General features: G+C 48.1%; 1 protein-coding gene and 1 long non-coding RNA gene across 2 annotated transcripts in view; one reads left to right on the top strand and one right to left on the bottom strand.

The window, feature by feature from the left end:
* Positions 1–1491: 1491 nt before the first annotated feature.
* Positions 1492–17437, bottom strand: part of LOC8025830 (enoyl-CoA delta isomerase 2) — a 101696-nt gene continuing 85750 nt past the window's right edge. The window contains exons 3-9 of the mRNA XM_042287015.1: positions 8527–8625; positions 6921–7112; positions 5127–5293; positions 3909–4029; positions 3633–3722; positions 2959–3102; positions 1492–1718 (exon numbers count right to left, since the gene is read on the bottom strand). Coding sequence (XP_042142949.1) covers positions 1563–1718; positions 2959–3102; positions 3633–3722; positions 3909–4029; positions 5127–5293; positions 6921–7112; positions 8527–8625 — 969 coding nt within the window. The 3' untranslated portion in view covers positions 1492–1562. The remainder of the gene's footprint in view (positions 1719–2958; positions 3103–3632; positions 3723–3908; positions 4030–5126; positions 5294–6920; positions 7113–8526; positions 8626–17437) is intronic.
* LOC115327549 lies at positions 11901–14945 on the top strand. The gene is made up of 3 exons (XR_005715360.3): positions 11901–12008; positions 12651–12824; positions 14773–14945. It is a non-coding gene; the product is annotated as an uncharacterized LOC115327549 (long non-coding RNA).

The following is a 17437-nucleotide window of genomic DNA, read 5'->3' as shown; positions in this document are numbered from 1 at the left end:
GTCGATAGTTTTATGAAACTACTGAAGTTTTATTTGCAGTCGATATTGGTTACGATGGTTACTATGTACCAAAAGAAGGAATTTGCATTGGCTCTTGTGTAGCGCCGGTATTTTTTGACATTTTCTTGGTCTAATGGGATCAGGCAATCAATGCACGAGTAATGTGTTAAGGAAGTGTTTAGATTCGTTGCCGATTGTTACAAGATGGTCTGAAGGTGCCTCTGATGACAGGGCTGTCAGAGCCGTGTTGGATGTGTTCACTCAGCATTCTGAGGGGCTAAGGTTTACCCATGAACTACAGGATGGGGCACACCTCCAATTTTTAGGCCTTAGACTAGATTTTGGAAAAAGTCACGTGTGTTGGCTTTACAATCCACGCTCTAAGAAGCGGCTACTTCCTTATGATTCCGCCCGCTCTAAACTCGTAAAAAGTAGCATTGCGTTCTCTTGCCTCCAGATCGCATTGGAAAAGTCCTGCTACCATTCAATGTCAGTAAGTTTTAGGATGCAGGTACAGCGGCTGACAGATGCTGCCTTCCCAGCGTCAGTTATTCTGGCAGTGACGCAGACGTTGTTGAAAAAGATTAAGGGAGGGTTAAGTCAGAAAAAAGAGAGACCCACAACGAGACCCCTGGTGCTACCTAACATGCATAAAATCTCGCACAATTTCAAAAAGGTAGCAGGCGGTTTGACGTCCCCGTTGTTTTTTTGGCACCTCGAAAGTTGGCACAGCTCTGCCCTAGGATTGCGTAATAGGCTGGGGGCAAGAACCAATGTGCCGTAAAGCACAGGAACAAGTATGTTGATTGTGTGGCATGGTGTGGTGTACAAGATCCCACTAAGCTGCGGAAGAGTGTACATCGGCGAAACTGGCCGATGTATTAATGACAGGGCAGGTGAATATGACTGGTCACTCCGGTCGACCGCTGGGGGTCACTTGCCTCTGCATTGTGCTGCCTGTAAATGCCAGCCCAAATTCAACAACATCACCATCATCGGGAGGCGCACAGAAAAACCACCAGAGAAATATTAGAAGAGTATGCAATAACAAAAGAGGGGCAAGGTGCATCCGTCAGCCAAACATCGGTTTTTCTTCACAAAAACGAAATTGCTTACCTTGACACGTGCTGAAGCGATAGTGCGGTTTACTTGGTTGGTGTTTTTTCAATAAATGTTTAGTTGTGAGTCCAGCGCTTCTGTTGTTCGCATCTTCCCTTCGTCCTTAATTCTCTATTTTTTGCGCTGTTTATTTCCGTTTGTTTGCGTGATGCAGTGCTCGTGTCCAGTGTGTGAGCTGGGGTCAGCTGACGTGCTTGGGCTCGGCGGATGCATCACAGCAAAAGGGCGGAGAGCTTTCGAAGGAAAGGAGTTAAGAAATAGTCCGTTATTACTTTCAAAATTTCGTACCAAAAAGCTGGCTTCAGGCGTTCTAACTTCGCATACTAATTTTCTTTTGGCACACTGAGCGATATGCGATTAGTAAACTCTCAATTTATCATAGCCCAAATATCACTTCATGATAGTCTTTAATAAGGCATCGGCGTGGTCATGTACCTTGCCCCTCAGAGCTTGACCTCGCCTCGAAGATAGGCCATCACAGCATCCCTCGTCTCCTCCAAAGCGTAAAGTTTGATGAGTTGTTCGCACTCTAGGTTGTTTGCCTTGTGAAGATCTTCCAACACGGATGCCCGGACCAGTGTCTTGGAGTGCATCAGGGACTGTGGAAGAATCACCACACGAGGCATTTCTTACCTTGGACCAAAAAGTATGTAAGCATACTGTCTTTGCATACGTTCCTTACATGCAGATGCTGGTGCTCAAATACATGCATCACACATAGGTTCTTTTACGTCGGAATCAATTCTATACCAGGTAGATGCAGCACATCTAGATATTTCATATGTGCATATATAGCACACAAGTACGAGCATTGTGCGCGCTTGCGAAGAAGCGAGTTTCGCGTGTGCTGTTTCTCCGCGGTGCACCGGTGCTCGGTAAAGACCACGCACAGCGAGGCAAACCCACCGCAGAGCCGTATAGTATACAGAGAGTTTGGCCATTCATTGGGAAGTACAAGATTCAAATGAGGAGACGCCATTGGCCGAAAAAGTGCTGGGCGTGTTCCAGGACGTCTTCACAAATTTGAAGGAGGCCAACCAGAAGCCGGAAATAATACCCTAGCGGTGTTTGCGAGAAACGAAATTAATAAGGGAATCGGAGTAACTCTCGGTGACTGAAAATATGGTGCAAGTGACGTTTCAATCACGGTCATCCAAAATCATGGTGGAAGAGCGCAACTAGCGGAACGATCGACATAATCCGTACGCCAGGCATTAATGGCCGGAAATCTGCCAACCGAGCGGTCACACTCTGTCCGAGCAAAATAGAGTTCGAGCGGCACATGTGTTTCTTCCATCTTTTCGTGTGATCATAATTGAAACATCACGTGTACCCTATTTACAACCCTCAAGAGTTACCACATATAACGCCTACGCCCTTATTATCACCAAATATCTATGATTCAAACTGTTTCTACATACCACGTCTAGGGGATACTTTTCAGATTCGGTTGGCCAAGAGAGCATGTCAAGCCCTCCTTCAGCGTCCGGTGCACACCCTGGCCCTGCTCGCTCCTCGCGTTGACGATACTCTTTCTATACACGGCTCTGACCTACCGCGATCGATACTTCGATAAATGCGAATATCGCAGTTCATCTCCGAGCGAATACTGAATGGAGTATTCCAAACTATACTATTCGAAAATTCGAATATTTCGCACAATCTTACAGTGCAGCAAGATTAGCTCACTCATTAGCCTTTCATCCCAACGTCTGGCCGCATCCGCATGCCCCGCGGAGAAGCAGACACGGATCACGTGCGGGCCTTCTTCGTAAAGGACGCCCAACCGCACGAGTAGGCACGGCAAAGACGGCGGCACTTAATGACGCTTGCACAAACCTTGGGTGGAAGCTGGGCCAACTCCTGGATCTTCTTCTGCGTCTCCTCCTGGAAGCTGGCATCCGGGAAGCACTCTGACACAAAGCCGCACAATTGGGCCTCCTTGGCGCTCAGCCGCGTGTTCATCATCAGGACTTCGCACGCCTGCAGAACGCCCAGTATCGGTTACGAGACTCGGAAACCGCACAATCGCCTAAACCCCACGCGTCCGTGCCGCTCGGGTTACACTCGTGGAGATCCGAGACGGCCCTTTCCGTATCTTAGTAACAATCGTGTTGTGTATATATCTATACGTTTAGACGGTAGGAAGTTGGTCACGCCCAATGGGAATCTGATGTGTCCGCTGTAGACCAAAACTTTAGCCATTTTAGTACCCCCGCTATGGGGTCATCAACGTGCGTCACGTGGCAGCGATGAACGACTGCAAGCCGGCACGATGTTCGTGCAGATCGAAACAGGCCAGCGTGGGCGCCGAAACCGAGAGCCCTGGGTCCCGCAGTGCCAGCTTTCGCTCCACGTGCACCGAGCTGCGGCCCCAATCTGGCCACGTGGCGACAAAGTCGGCGAGAAATCTAGCGGCTCTGATTGGCCGGTGTCAAGGTCAAGTGTGGCGTTGGACAATCACGGCCGCCAGATTTATCGCCGACTCGGCCAGCAATCGCCTCGCGTCTCACCCTGGCAACTCCCATGATCCGCGGGAACGTGTAGGACGAACATCCCTCGGGTAACATCCCCAATCGGGTGAACGGGGTCTGGAAGTACGCCTGCGGAAAGAGGGAAACAGTTTGCAGTTGAAACCGGACGTGCAAATAATGGTCGACCGACGTTCTTGTCCTTTTAATGAAGTACAGGCCCTTCACTCATGTGGCAGCACTGCCCATGCACGAGTGTCCAAGGGGTCCGCCATGGCCGACATTCTCGGTTTTCAACTTGACAACATTCTGACTCGCCTTGTCGGACGCGTAGACGAGGTCGAAGAGCCCGAGAATGGTACAGGATACGCCGATGGACGGTCCGTTGATCAGCGCGATGGCCGGCTTGGGAAAGTTTATGAATTCCGCCACGTACCGCCTGGAGAAGAGAGCCACGACCGAATGATTAACGCCACTCTCACCGACTGCTGTGCAGTTTTATAAAAGCCGCATTAAATCGAGCGTGTCAATGTTTGTCTCGCAATTTGTTCCCACGTGCTAAATGTCTTAGTATGAGCAGCATCGGAAGGAACACTAAGGGCAATGCAGACTTTGCGACACTGTTAGCGCAAATAAGCCGTAGCTGGTTTTCTGAGTTTATCTTTCGTCGTCAGAGGACTGCAATCAAAACTATTATAGTAGTGGAACGCGCTCGGTCGATGTACTAACCTAAGAACTAAGAAGTACTAACCTAAAAAGCACCAAAGTGGTGTTCGCGCTAACAGTGTCGGGCAGTCTACCCCATAAAAATAAATATACCTGGCTCGAGCACGAGTGTAGGTCGAACTTTGAGGGTTACAACATGTATTACCTACATGTTTACGGCCTGCATGAAAGCAGCCTGACAGGTATTTCCATTCTTACAACTTCACGGAGAGGTGCTGAAGACAACTCATCCTCTTCCCGAATTATCCCTCCCCGTGCTAGCGGGGTACGAAACTCTATACTTGGATGCAAGAACTTGAAATCAAAACATACAAAAAGTAAAAAAACAAAAGTGCATGAGGGGACAGACGTTTAAAAACAAAACGAGCCAACTAGTGACCGCTTTTTGCGAGACCGAGAAGCAAAATAAAAATGATTTGGAAGACAAATAAGGGAGGCACGTTTCGACGGCTCCATTTCTGTCATTCTTCGTTTGATAGGGCAAAACTGAACATAATTAAAATTATTTTCTTAGCGATAAATTATAAATGTTGAAAGACGTTGGATTGAAGCTTGGTGCAGAGCGGCCACTATTGGCGACCGTTGGGGAGGCACAGTGTTGGGGAGATGGGACGATATCCCGCGATTTTAGAAATAAAGCATCGCAAAACCGGCAACAATGGTTTTTAAGGATCAAGATGGCTGAAGTGTTGTTATTACTGCAAAGCATAACTGGTTTAGCGGTTCTGAAGCGAACGGAGTACACAGGAGATCAAGTGCACCAAGTTTCGCAGTCAGCCGAGCTAGCGAGACCCTCCGACGAGCCGATACCTCAAGAGCTCCACGGCTTCCTTGAAAGGTCCCATCTGCATCTGCTTGGGGAAGTGCCCGAGGAAGAGTCCGCTCGAGAACACCTCGCCCGTTCCGGTGAGCACAAGGAACTTGACGTCGTCCCTCTGCCCGGCGTCCTTCAGCAGCTTGATCACCTCCCCGAACATCTGCAAGGTTCCGACGGCTCACCAAGGGATGACGTCCTGGTCACCGATGGCTTAAAGGGCCCCTGACAAAATATTTATATCCGCCAAGGTTTTTTTTTTTTTTTTTTTTTTTTTTTTTTTTTTTTTTTTGACATGATACATGAGAGCTTAACTATCCAGAAAACAATTCGCGGTTCAAAATTATTTTTCTTTCCGCCCGAAAACCGTCAATCGAGAGCTGGCCGGTTTCAGTCTTGCTCACTGTCTTCCCCGTGGTCACGTGCCTTCTCTTTAATTTAGACACAAACACCAAATATAATCAAAGTCGTGGGTCATCGAAGGCACACACTCAACATTGAAAATAGAAACAAATATGATGCCCATTTTTGTGAGTTCTAAAAAGCGGCAAATACGCTGATTGAAAAAAAGAAAAAAAGCTGTACAGAGAACGGAAAGAACTCTATGCATTCTCTGCAGAATCCTCAACATGGCGTCGCATCGCGGGAGTAGCGGGCTGGACGGCTGAACCAAGCGGACTAAGCGATGGCGGTGGACGACGGGCCTGAGACCTCTTCTTCAGAACTATTTTTCACGGTACCGGCGAATCTGTCTAGCTTCGAAAGAGAAATCGTTTACCGACCGAAACAATTCGGATTTATTCCGTACGACACGCCCGACCATCGAGCTGATTCGCACGAAGACGTCGCCGAGTCGTCGCCCCTTCTCCTGGCAGAAGACATCGCTTACCTTACGAACACGAGTTGGTAAGAGCTTGAAAAACTCGCGAACGTCAAGCACCCAACTATGGTGAAAAGACAAATGTCATTTCTTTCTGTTAGAGACACTGTAGTACTAAAGACGAGCTTGTTTGCATATTCCTACACAACTGAGAGCATTCAATAAACATAATTTACTTGTGCGCATTCTGGCGTATTGCGGTCCCTATTCGGAGAGCCAGTCGTCTGCTTCTTGCGGCAAAGCTGCGGTGACGTCAGAAAGACGCCGAACTCTGATTGGCTATGATTGGGAGGATAGTCGGTAGACCTCAATGCCAGATGCCTTGAGGTTTACCCACTATTACTTTCCATCGGCCAATAAGAGCTCGGCGTTCTGACATCATCCCAACCCCTGTGCAAGAAGCAGACAAACGTGCACTCCACATTTGTTGCAGTGCGCTCAATTCAATCGACATGGAAACTTTCGTCTCTATTGGCACTGATCTAATTTCAGCAACTTTAATGCGCGTCGTGCGACGGCGACTGCACGAATGTTGAGTGCTTCCTTATATAATGCTTAAAGCAGCTTAAACATTATATAAAAAGTTCCAAGTGCCTTGTTGTGTAATGCAAATAGACTGCAATAACAACGGAGGTGCCACACACTGACTACACATAATCACACTGCCCACCAACCAAGAAGTCGTGCGACGTCATGGTGCAAAGTGATCTCACAATGTCACCAGACATCACACTCTCATGTGAGGCCATAGAAAATTTCCCCACTAAACTTGGCGGAGAATTTCTTAATCACGTCACGTGAGACAGCGACACGATGCCATGACCCTGGGCGAAACCTCGCCAGCGATGGCCATTGCCTGAAGATAGCTTTTTTAAATGATGGGAGATTAAAATGGCGGCCAGGTGAGTACCTCGAAAGTAATTGAGTTCCTCTTGCTCGGCCTGTTGAAGCGGATAATAAAGGCGCCATCTTGAACCGTCGTCACGAGGCCTTCCACGCCAGATGACGCCGCTGCCGCCGCCTCCTGGTACTGTGCAGAACCGGATGCCTTCTTTCCGGCAAGCTTTGTCACGATCGCCGCATATTCAATCTGCGCGTCGTCCTGAAAACGTTTCCCCGAGGTCGCTCAAAGGATGGACACGGGGTCGCAAAAGCAGCGGTTAATTATTACTTGTCTATCCAAAATGTCCTAAACTTTTGTGCAAATTGTGTGTGCTTTCCTTTTCTTTATTTTTTTTTTCTTTACACCCTGTTTTCTTTTCTTAGTTCTGCCATTTGTTCCTTTAAAGATTGCCTAAAATCCTCCTGCCCTCTACCTTTTCTTTTTTTGCCAAGTGGCAATTTAGTTTGAAAAGTAGGTTTACCTCATTGTGTTTCTAAATGAACAATTCTTTTAATAATAACGTAAAGGCAAGGCAAAAGGGTAATTGCTCCCGACGGGGACCACTCTGCAAGCTCGGCCTCGGAAGTTTTGGCACAGCCAAAACAAAGTGATAAGGCGAACTGAAAAGCATTGTACATTTTTCTATCTTTCCATTGAGAGAACTGAGTTACGTGATACGATCGTCTTTTTTTAGAGCGCAGCTCTTTAGGGGCCCGTTCCGGCTTGAGCGGCGTTGGCGTCGGCGTCGCCGTCGGCGTAACCAAGGGCACCCCAAGGTCACGCGACCCCCAAGGTCGTCCCAAGGTCACGTGACCCCAGAGGTCACGTGACCCCCAAGGTCACATGACCCCTAAGGTCACGTGACACCCAAAGTCACGTAACCCCCCCCCCCCCCGAGGTCACGTGACCCCCCTCCCCGAAGTCACGTGACACCCCCCCGAGGTCACGCGACCTCCCCGATGACGTCATCGTCACTGATGACGTCACCGGCATCCGCATCGTCATCGTCATCATCACTGATGACGTCATCAGTGACGTCACTGATGACCTCACTGGCATCCACATCGTCATCGTCATCATCACTGATGACGTCACCGGCATCCGCATCGTCATCATCACGGATGACGTCATCAGTGACGTCACTGATGACGTCACCGACATCCGCATCGTCATCATCGCTGATCACGTCATCGGAGTCCGCATTGTCATCGTCACTGATGACGTCATCAATGACGACACTGATGACATCATAGGCATCGTCACGTGACCCCCCAAGGTCACGTGACCCCCCCTCCAGGTCACTTCACCCCCCCAGTACCCTTCCCTCCTCCTCCTCAAGAGCTGCGCTCTAATTCGGTGTTACAGGGACTTGTAAACGGCTTTCACTTTTCTTCTAGGTTTCTTGGCGAGACAGAAGCAAGGGTGCATACTGTCAAGTGGTGAGGGATGTCAGTACCCTATACTTCACCAGCATCATACATTTGTTCAATCAGTGAAGTTTATGATTAAAATAATTTCGAGGGGAACCGTACCTTCTAAAGCATTGCACACTGGCTTTCACGAGAACATACGCAAGAGCTAAGTTAATAAAGACCTAAAGTGTCTTCCGATCATCGAAGCCAACAAACCCAACCTGCGACGTGTCTCCAAGCTTGTTCCAGGCGTCCCACTTGGCTTTGCCGACGACATCAAAGGTGCCCGGCTTGGCGACGTTGCACTTGCCAACCGTAGCCTACAGTCAGTAGAGAGCATGATCAGAACTTCTACACTCCGACAAAATTGAGTAACAGCACTGGCAGCGTGTCTGCACAAATGCTGCCCCAGAAAAGTTATGGTAAAGATAGCTGCAGGGGTGGCCCCGATGAATGGACTTTAGTGACGCTACACAGAACCCCCAATATACTTTTCAATGTGAGACTGATTTCACCCAACTCACAAAATGGGCTGGTTGGGAAACGCTTACAAGAGTTAAGCATTCGCGTGTCTTGAGCATGGTTGTCGGTGAAACATGACTGTCAAGCATCAGATGCAGCATCTACTGAAAGGATCATTCAATGTCAATAAGATGTAGGAATTCCTTCATGCGGTCATACGTAGTAAGGCGAGACAGTGGTGACGGATCGATACGTGGTTTCTAAACGAGTCCCCAATGAGAAAGGTGCACGAAAGAGAGCTGGGTAGGGGTCACAGCCAGACGTAATGTAAGAAAGCGACTAAATACGAAGCGCACAAGAAATACGAACACAAGAGGGACAAGCACAATATATAAGATCTCACTCCCAATAAGTTTATTTTCACAAACCGTGAGCAGAAATTTCGCTCATGCGCAGCCCAAATCCCTTTTATTTCTTATCAGGGAGCGGAAGGACACCATTGTCAACCCAGCAGAAAGGTGAGTTTTCTTTTTAAATTTAAAGCTAATAAAAAAAAATTATATTTATATTAAAAAAAATTCACAATTAAAAAAAAATATTAAAGACGTTTACAATTGTCTTTAATCCCGAACTAGATCTCAGCTCCTGAGGAGGACTAGGGGAGGGTACGGAGGGGAGAGTATGCCCCTCCTCCGCATCCGTACCCTCCACTCCTCCTCGACTGCTGCCCTCCCATTTAGCTGGAAATTTTCACTCAATTTCCCGCTAAATTTACCGAACATTTCTTCGCTAAATTTAGCAGGGAAATTTAGCAAAAATTTTGCGCCAAATTTAGAGGTAAAATTGAATTTGTGTTGAGGTCACGTGACGTTGAATTCCCCGCTAAATACAGCAGGTGAATTTTTCTGCTAAATTTAGGGGGTGAATTTGTTCGCTAAATTCAGTGGGAAAATGTCCGCGCTAAATTTAGCGGGAAAATTTTTCTGCTAAATTCAGCTAAAAAAATTTCCCGATAAATTTAGCAGGAAAATTTACCCGCTAAATTTAGCATAAAAATTTCCCCGCCATATATATTTAGGTTGCATTATGGGAGGTAACAGTTTCCCTGCTATATTTAGCGGGGAAACTGAATTGGTATTGAGGTCACGTGACGTCAATTTTCCCGGTACATTTACCAAAAAAATTTTCGCTAAATTTCACACAAAATTTTCACTACATTTCCTGCTAAATTTCGCAGCACTCGTGCCCAATCTCACGCCTCAATCAATCAGACTGTTATGACACGTGCGGAGGCCTTCTGCCTAGGTGGTGTTGGTATGATACTACCTTTTCGCGGTTTGTGAAAATAAACCCCCAGTTGAGAGCGAGCGCTCGTCCGTTCAACTTGTCGTTTGGCTCCATTCTCGTTTGAACCCTCTCAAAAGATCCACAGCGTTTTCTTCGTATTTCGGCCCATTTGCATTTGGTCCCGTTCGCACTAGAACCGAATGGCGCGTGGTGCGTTTTCAGCCCTGGATTGGCTTCGACGGCTCGTACTTTATGCTGCAGTCCACTTTAACGACTGCAGCGTGCACAACGCTGCAGTCCTTGGGCACAATACAGCGGTTCGCTGTTTTACTGCCCAGTGCCTGCTACCACTTCCCGACAACGCGAAGGGCGGATCCTGACCTTCGTAGCATGTGTCAAGAGTAGAAAGGAGCCAAACCTCGGGACTAAAGTATGTATGCGTGCGTGTGTATGTGAGCGCTTACATAAAGGCGCGTTGGGAGGAGGGTGGGGCGGACTTGAAGAAGCTTCGTCGAGGATACGCTGTGGCCCAGCCATAATACCAACACCTCGAAGTGCCCCTATTTTATTTTATTTTTCTTTGAGGATGTAACAAGAACGGATCAAATGCGGCGGGCCCAACCGAGAAGGACGTTTTGAGAATGGTTCTTTTGATGAAGTTCAAACGAGACGGTCGAAGCGAGAACGGCCCAAATGATAACTGCCCTTGTCTCGATGTCTGCCCTTTCTGTGCACTCTGGTTTTAAGTATGAAACAAAACCAACTCTCTCAGCTCTCACTACTACGAATCGCGTGATTCTGAGAGCCAATCACAAAATTTTCCTCCTCTTCCCTCTTTGCTCTACCCCATCCCGTCATCCCCCGAGATAACAGTAATTTTATGTATGTGAACAGCCCCTGCAGATGATGATTACGCATGTGATGTAAGAAGTGTACTAAAGCAAAGTTGTTATTATGATAATGCAATTAATGCAAAGGTACAAGCGACCTAGAAAAGAATGATGAAGGTAATCCCTGGAGAAGGGTGTTGCGATAGGCCTTGGCGAAGGTCACGTCCTTCCTTCGCCTCCCCTTCTTGTCCACCCGGCGGGGTTTGACCTTCGCATTTAGGATCGGCGACCGGCCGTCTGAGCCGTTGTTGACAGAACCATAGCCTCCTCTATACGGAGAAAGCCTGGCGCGTCGCGTGAAAAGACGGCCGCCGTAAATGGGAAAGGAGGGGCGGAGAAACGGGAGCGGAGAGAACCTTGCCCGCTAGCGCCACAAAAGAGCGAGCGGCCAAACGCAGAAACAATCTTTTTTTCTCTCTCTCTCTCTTTTCTTGTCTTTATCGCGGAGAGGAGAAACTCAACGTCCACCCTTTCCCGTTTCTCCCTGCGCCCTTTCGAATCGCCGCGCCCGTTTCTCCCGGAGTACAAAAACGACGGTGACGAAAACACAAAAACAAGCGTGGTTCGGGCAGCGGCCGCTCACGACCCAAGCGCTCGCTGTCTAGGTCTGCCCTTTCTGCTCTGCGCTACCATATTGGTCACCGTTCGGCGCGCTCCTCCTCTCCTTTTTCCTGCGGCCGCGCGCCCTATGGCTCCGTCGTCGATGTGCCAGGGCAATCAAGTTTGGTGTGACACGTCGCGCCACCTGGTCCAAAATATTTCCAACACTGAGAAGGCTCTTTCGGCAGCTGTGCCTGATCGTGTGGGTCGAGACTCGCTTCCTCGGCGTTAATTTAAAAGTTGTCTGGTTTCCCTGGCTTTCGATACGCCTTCAGTTGTCGCGTGCGATCCCGGATGCCTCCGCAGAAGACCAAGCGTCGAAGGGCATCGAGCGTTCGGTATTGTTGCGTGAAAGGCTGTCACAACCGAGAAGGCCTAGCTGGTGTCAAGCTCCACAGGTTCCCGTCGCGGCCCTGGGAACAAGCACGCCGCCAGCGATGGATAAATGCCGTAAGGCGTGTAAAGTAAGTACTCCGTGTTAATCGCAGAGCTCGAGACGCATTGCTAGGTGTGCTTTTTGATTTGATATTTCAATGAGGACGGTCGAAGCGCGGCGTTTTTATCATTTATGTTCGATGCGACGAACTTCCTAGAGCCAGGTTCATGCTGTTGACATGCCGTCTTCTCGGCGGACTATTTTTGTTTGAACTGCGTTTTGAGGACAGTTGTGCCAATGTTTCGCGGAGCATTTCTTGGAACTGCGTTTCGTGAAAATTTTGCGGAGATCAGCTCATTTGGTGAACTGCTTCGCGAGGCCAGAACCTGTTTCAATTCCAGTAATGTGATCAGAGAACCACACATTCTCTAATGTTCGCGAACCGTTGCGGGCCCGTGTCAGTGAAATCTTCGTTCGAGCAGCTTTCAGCCAGGTATTTTACGCTTCCTTCTTGCGTGTACTGAACCCAAGTGCTTTTTAAAATATAGTTTAGTAGAGATTCCAACCTTACCGATTGAATTCCCAATTTGACTCGGGTGTTATATTAAATAGGGACGGGGAAACTAGAAAACCACACAAAGCACCAGTTTAAATGAGCATAGTCTGCATACCTTGCTGCCTCCTAGATATCAGTTGGGTTTGAAGCTAATTCTTGCATTCATTACTTCAGCGATGACGGTTCAAACTGGAGTCCGAACGAGAGCTCCAGGATATGCTCAACTCATTTCCTGAACAACGAACTCAGCAATATCGAGAACCACCCTGGTTACTACCCAACGCTGTTCCCAGAAGTGTACCGGAAGAAGTCTGTGGATCCTGAGGCTCAACTTGGAAGGTTCAGCAGGTAAATATTGACTTTATTCACCTTTGGTTTGTTGCTCGCTATGTGTGTGGTGGTATGTGTGCACTGGCTTGTGTGTCCGCCGGCATCTTTATGGGTGCTCGCTGGCTGTAGTGATATTAAATTCTACTTCCTCATCTAAGCTAAGCAGATCGTGCGACTGTGCGCCCTGTAAAAAAAAGAAAGAAAAAAAGCACGGGGGATTGTTTGAGAGAGATTCTGCTTGAGAGATTCTCGTGTGTCTGATTCTCTCGTATGCCCAGCGACAAAACTTGCTCAACAACTGTTAATACTGTTGGAAGCTATATTTACGAGGGTTGTTTGAGAGGTAATAATGTTACCTGCGAAGGAGTTGCCCGAGGTCGATGGCACTTAAGAAATCTACTTAGTTCTCCTTGAGCGTTATGCACTTACCGGTCATATTCCAATGTATCCAATTCATAGAGAAAAAATTGCTATTTGTCTTGGTCCTCACACTACTCACATAAAGAGTGCGATGGTATGGTCACTGTGAAAAGGCTGCTGTTTTGATGAAGGTTCTACGGTGCCAAGTCTGGTGAGTATGGTGGGCAAAACAACAGTCAATGTCACATTCATGAATTCACTGCACAGAGGTGCGGGTGTTGTCTTACTTTCACGACATTCAAAAACAGAAACGACGGCAATATGTCGTCGTCTCGGTTTTTTCGTCCTTCAGCAGATGACACAGAATGGGACGGCAGCACGTCGTGTCTGTTTCTCGAGTCGCAGGTCCTTCGGCAGATGAGGGAGAGTAGACATGGAGTGCGACGGCAGCACATTGTCGTTTCTCTTTCTCGACTCGCAGGTCCTTCAGCAGATGAGGGAGTGTAGACACGGATTGCGATGGCAGCACATTGTCGTTCCAATTTCTTGAGTTGCAGGTCCTTCAGCAGACGACATAGAGTAGACACAGAACGGGACGGTAGCACATTGTCGTGGCTGTTTCTCGAGTCGCAGGTCCATCAGCAGACGAAGGAAAGTAGATACAGAACAGGACGGCAGCACATTGTCGTTCCTATTTCTCGAGTTGCAGGTCCATCAGCAGACGACAGAGAGTAGACACAGAACGGGGCGGCAGCACATTGTCATTCCTATGTCTTGAGTCGCAGGCCCTTCAGCAGACGACAGAGTAGACACAGAACGGGACGGCAGCACGTCGTCGTGGCTGTTTCTTGAGTCGCAGGTCCTGCGGCAGACGAGGGAGAGTAGACACGGAGTGCGACGGCAGCACATTGTTGTTCCTATTTCTTGAGTTGCAGGTCCTTCAGCTGACGAAAGAAAGTAGATACAGAACGGGACGGCAGCACATTGTTGTTCCTATTTCTTGAGTCGCAGGCCTTCAGCAGACGACAGAGTAGACACAGAACGGGACGGCACCACGTCGTCGTGGCTGTTTCTCGAGTCGCAGGTCCTGCGGCAGACGAGGGAGAGTAGACACGGAGTGCGACAGCAAACACATTGTTGTTCCTATTTCTTAAGTCGCAGGTCCTTCAGCTGACGAAAGAAAGTAGATACAGAACGAGACGGCAGCACATTGTCATTCCTATTTCTCGTTGCTGCTTGGAGGGGCACGAAGTTTGACAGAGTGATATGAAGCATTGTCCATTACTATGAGTGACATGAAGCATTGTCCATTACTATCACACTCCTGGCCTTGATGTTTGGCAACAACTTCTCTGCAAACCACTTCTCAAATCGCTCTAGTGACACACCAAAGATGACAATGTCGCACTCAGTGTGTACCTTGTGTGGCTCGGGCACATGCAATGAAATGGAACCTTTTCGCCCCAACTGGGAGTTCATGACATTTATTTCGTCCTCTTATGACATTGAACATATGACATGACACCTGCGATTCTCGATATTCTGATAGGAAGTGTATAGTGCAAGATTAGCAGATATGTATTTGATTGTGCATACTTGTTTGCAGGTGGCAGGAGCGATCAGCATGTTCAGGTGCCTCAGCTGCAGGTTCTTCAGGACTACCATCTACAGGTGGTACCAGCCCAGTGCCTTCTGAGCATGATTCAGATTCCAGTGGAAGCCCACAACGGGGGTTGGAGCTGCTGTGTGAAGCTGTAGAACTTCGAGAGAAGTGTTCAGTGGCGAGTTGGTAGTTATTATGTCTTTTCCCCCCCATCTTTTGATTGCAGCAAGGTGCATCAGAAGCTGAAAAGCAGACTCAAGCCAAAAAACTAGCCGTTTGATTTCTGTTACAGTTAAAGCAGTACTATGAAATTGATTACATTTTGGTACCGTATTTACTTGAGTCTAAGCCGGCATTGATTTTATGCCCATCCCAAAAGGTAGAAAAATAATAAAAATATATCCTCGATTGTAAGCCAATCAAAAATTAAAGAACACCGTGCATTTTTAAAAAAAAGCTGGCTCGTGCTTTCAACACTTATTTCGCTTTTGCTTGAATGATTTTTGTGATCATAGGAAGTGTCACTGTTTTCTGCGTCGTCGAATGGATCACTCGAAATAAAATTGGCCAATATTAACGAAGTAAATAAGTTTACTGTGGTTTGAGTGAGGTATTTGACACTAACCGGAATACATAAATCAGGAGAATGCTAAACTGGTGACGCGAGCTAAGATAACCAGCTCTCCACAAAGCCGTACAGGAATCAATCTCTTAGTTTTGCAATAACCGTACCAAAAACCAAACCAGTTGTTTTTGTTGAATCTTTGCTGGGAAGTGATAATTTGAAAATGGAAATCTGGAAAGTATCAGAAAACCAGTTGACATGTCATTCACTATAGATATGCATATCAAAAGCCGAGCTAGTCGGATAATGAAAAAATATGTGCTGACTGACCTGTACAGTTGCCAGTTGGGGTCAGGAAATCTGCAATGCTAGTTACAGCTACACATTGTCAATCACGGAAAGGCTAATTCTTTGGCTGATAGAAATGAGACTGGGGATTGTGAGGCACGCTGCAGTGCATCCAGTGCCTTAATTAACTCCCTTAGAGCCGCGGTCTTTCAGCACTCCAACAAATTCATGTTTCATGGCTGGCCTCGCTGAATGTTCAAGATGGGAAATGCTTTTTCAGGAGATACAGACCGATGAACTCGGTACTTGCAGTCGAGGCTTCACAGACTTCACGTGCTCCCTCGAAGGCGGCGCTGGTTGCACACAGATCACACATCGCGAGGTCTGCGACTTTGGGACACAGCACCAGCCAGAGTTGTCTTCAAAGTATTCAGGTCCAAGCGAGAGGACCAGTTTCTTCGGAGGTTACGAGAGCATCCGACATTCGGAGGATGCATTACAAGGCATTTGCAATGTAAGCATGAGTGTATTTGCTTTGTTTTTGAGCATGTTGCCCCTTGTCACCGAGCGGAGCTGTGATGTAACGCTGGGGAACCGGCTGCTCCTCTTTCTCATGAAAATGAAGCTTGGGTTGAGCTACACTGCTCTTGGTGTGATTTTTAGTGTCGATAGAACTACAGCATCGCGCCACTTCCGAGCTGTGCTGACAACGTTGACTGCTGCGACAGCGAGGTGGATTTTTCGGCCTCCCTCTAGCATTATTCGAGCTACGTTGCCAGAGTGTTTTAAAGTCAACTACCCTGAATGCAAAATGATCATTGATTGCACCGAAGTAAGAACAGAGGAGCCAAGTAGTGTTGGCCAGCAGCGCGTGCTGTACTCGAGCTACAAGAGTGGCTACACTCTTAAGTTTCTGGTCGCTGTAACCCCTAATGGGGCTATTTGTTTCCGTTCGAAGGCATACGGAGGCCGATGCTCCGACATCCATGTTACGGTGGACTCTGGGTTCTTAAACATTGTGCAGCCGGGAGACGTAATTCTGGCTGACAAAGGTTTTCCGGGCATCAGGGCAGGTCTGGCAGACACCGATGCGGTGCTCGTGATGCCGCCTTTTTTATCGGGGAATGGACAGTTTAGTGAGCAAGAAGTGCGCGACACTTATGACATTGCCCAGGTCCGAATTCACATGGAGCGTATGATACAGCGAATTAAGATATACAATATCCTCAGGACAACGGTGCCCATTACTCTGATCCCCCTGATGGATGATGTTTTCCACATGTGCTGTGTGCTGGCAAATTTGCAACCTGCCATCATCAAGCCACAGGAATAAGCGGCAGTATGTGTAGGCCCATTCAGACGAATGGCAAGGCTTGGTATGTGGCTCCAATTTCTCGTATGGGGGTCGACTCTTCCTGGGTACCAGCGTAGGCTCCAACGAGCTTGAGTATCACTTAGAGCGGTAGACCGCAACCCAGGGCCTACAATGGAAATGGCACCACCCCCCCCCCCCCCCCTGGTTGCCGCCATCTTACCCAATTGCCACATTAGTGATCACGTGAAACTAAGATGGCTGCGCCCAGAGGTGGGCCAGGTCAGATTGGCCAGATCACGGTAAGCAGAGGGGACCTCTGAGGCTGCGTTCGAATCTTACTTGAATGGATCCGCATTATTCCGGTGGGTCATGTCACGTGACAAGACTGATAGAGCAACTGGACGCGGGTAGGTTTTCGAACGCCAAGGTACAGAACATTTACCCTAGAGCGAGATCAAGTAAATTTTGGACTGCGGCCCTGCTTATTGTAATCTGGCCAA

Source organism: Ixodes scapularis, unplaced genomic scaffold (genome assembly GCF_016920785.2).
Source record: "Ixodes scapularis isolate PalLabHiFi unplaced genomic scaffold, ASM1692078v2 PGA_scaffold8__174_contigs__length_109621045, whole genome shotgun sequence".
NCBI lineage: Eukaryota > Metazoa > Arthropoda > Arachnida > Ixodida > Ixodidae > Ixodes > Ixodes scapularis.
Note: the sequence above shows the minus strand (reverse complement) of the source record. Positions and strands in the feature narration are given on the sequence as shown.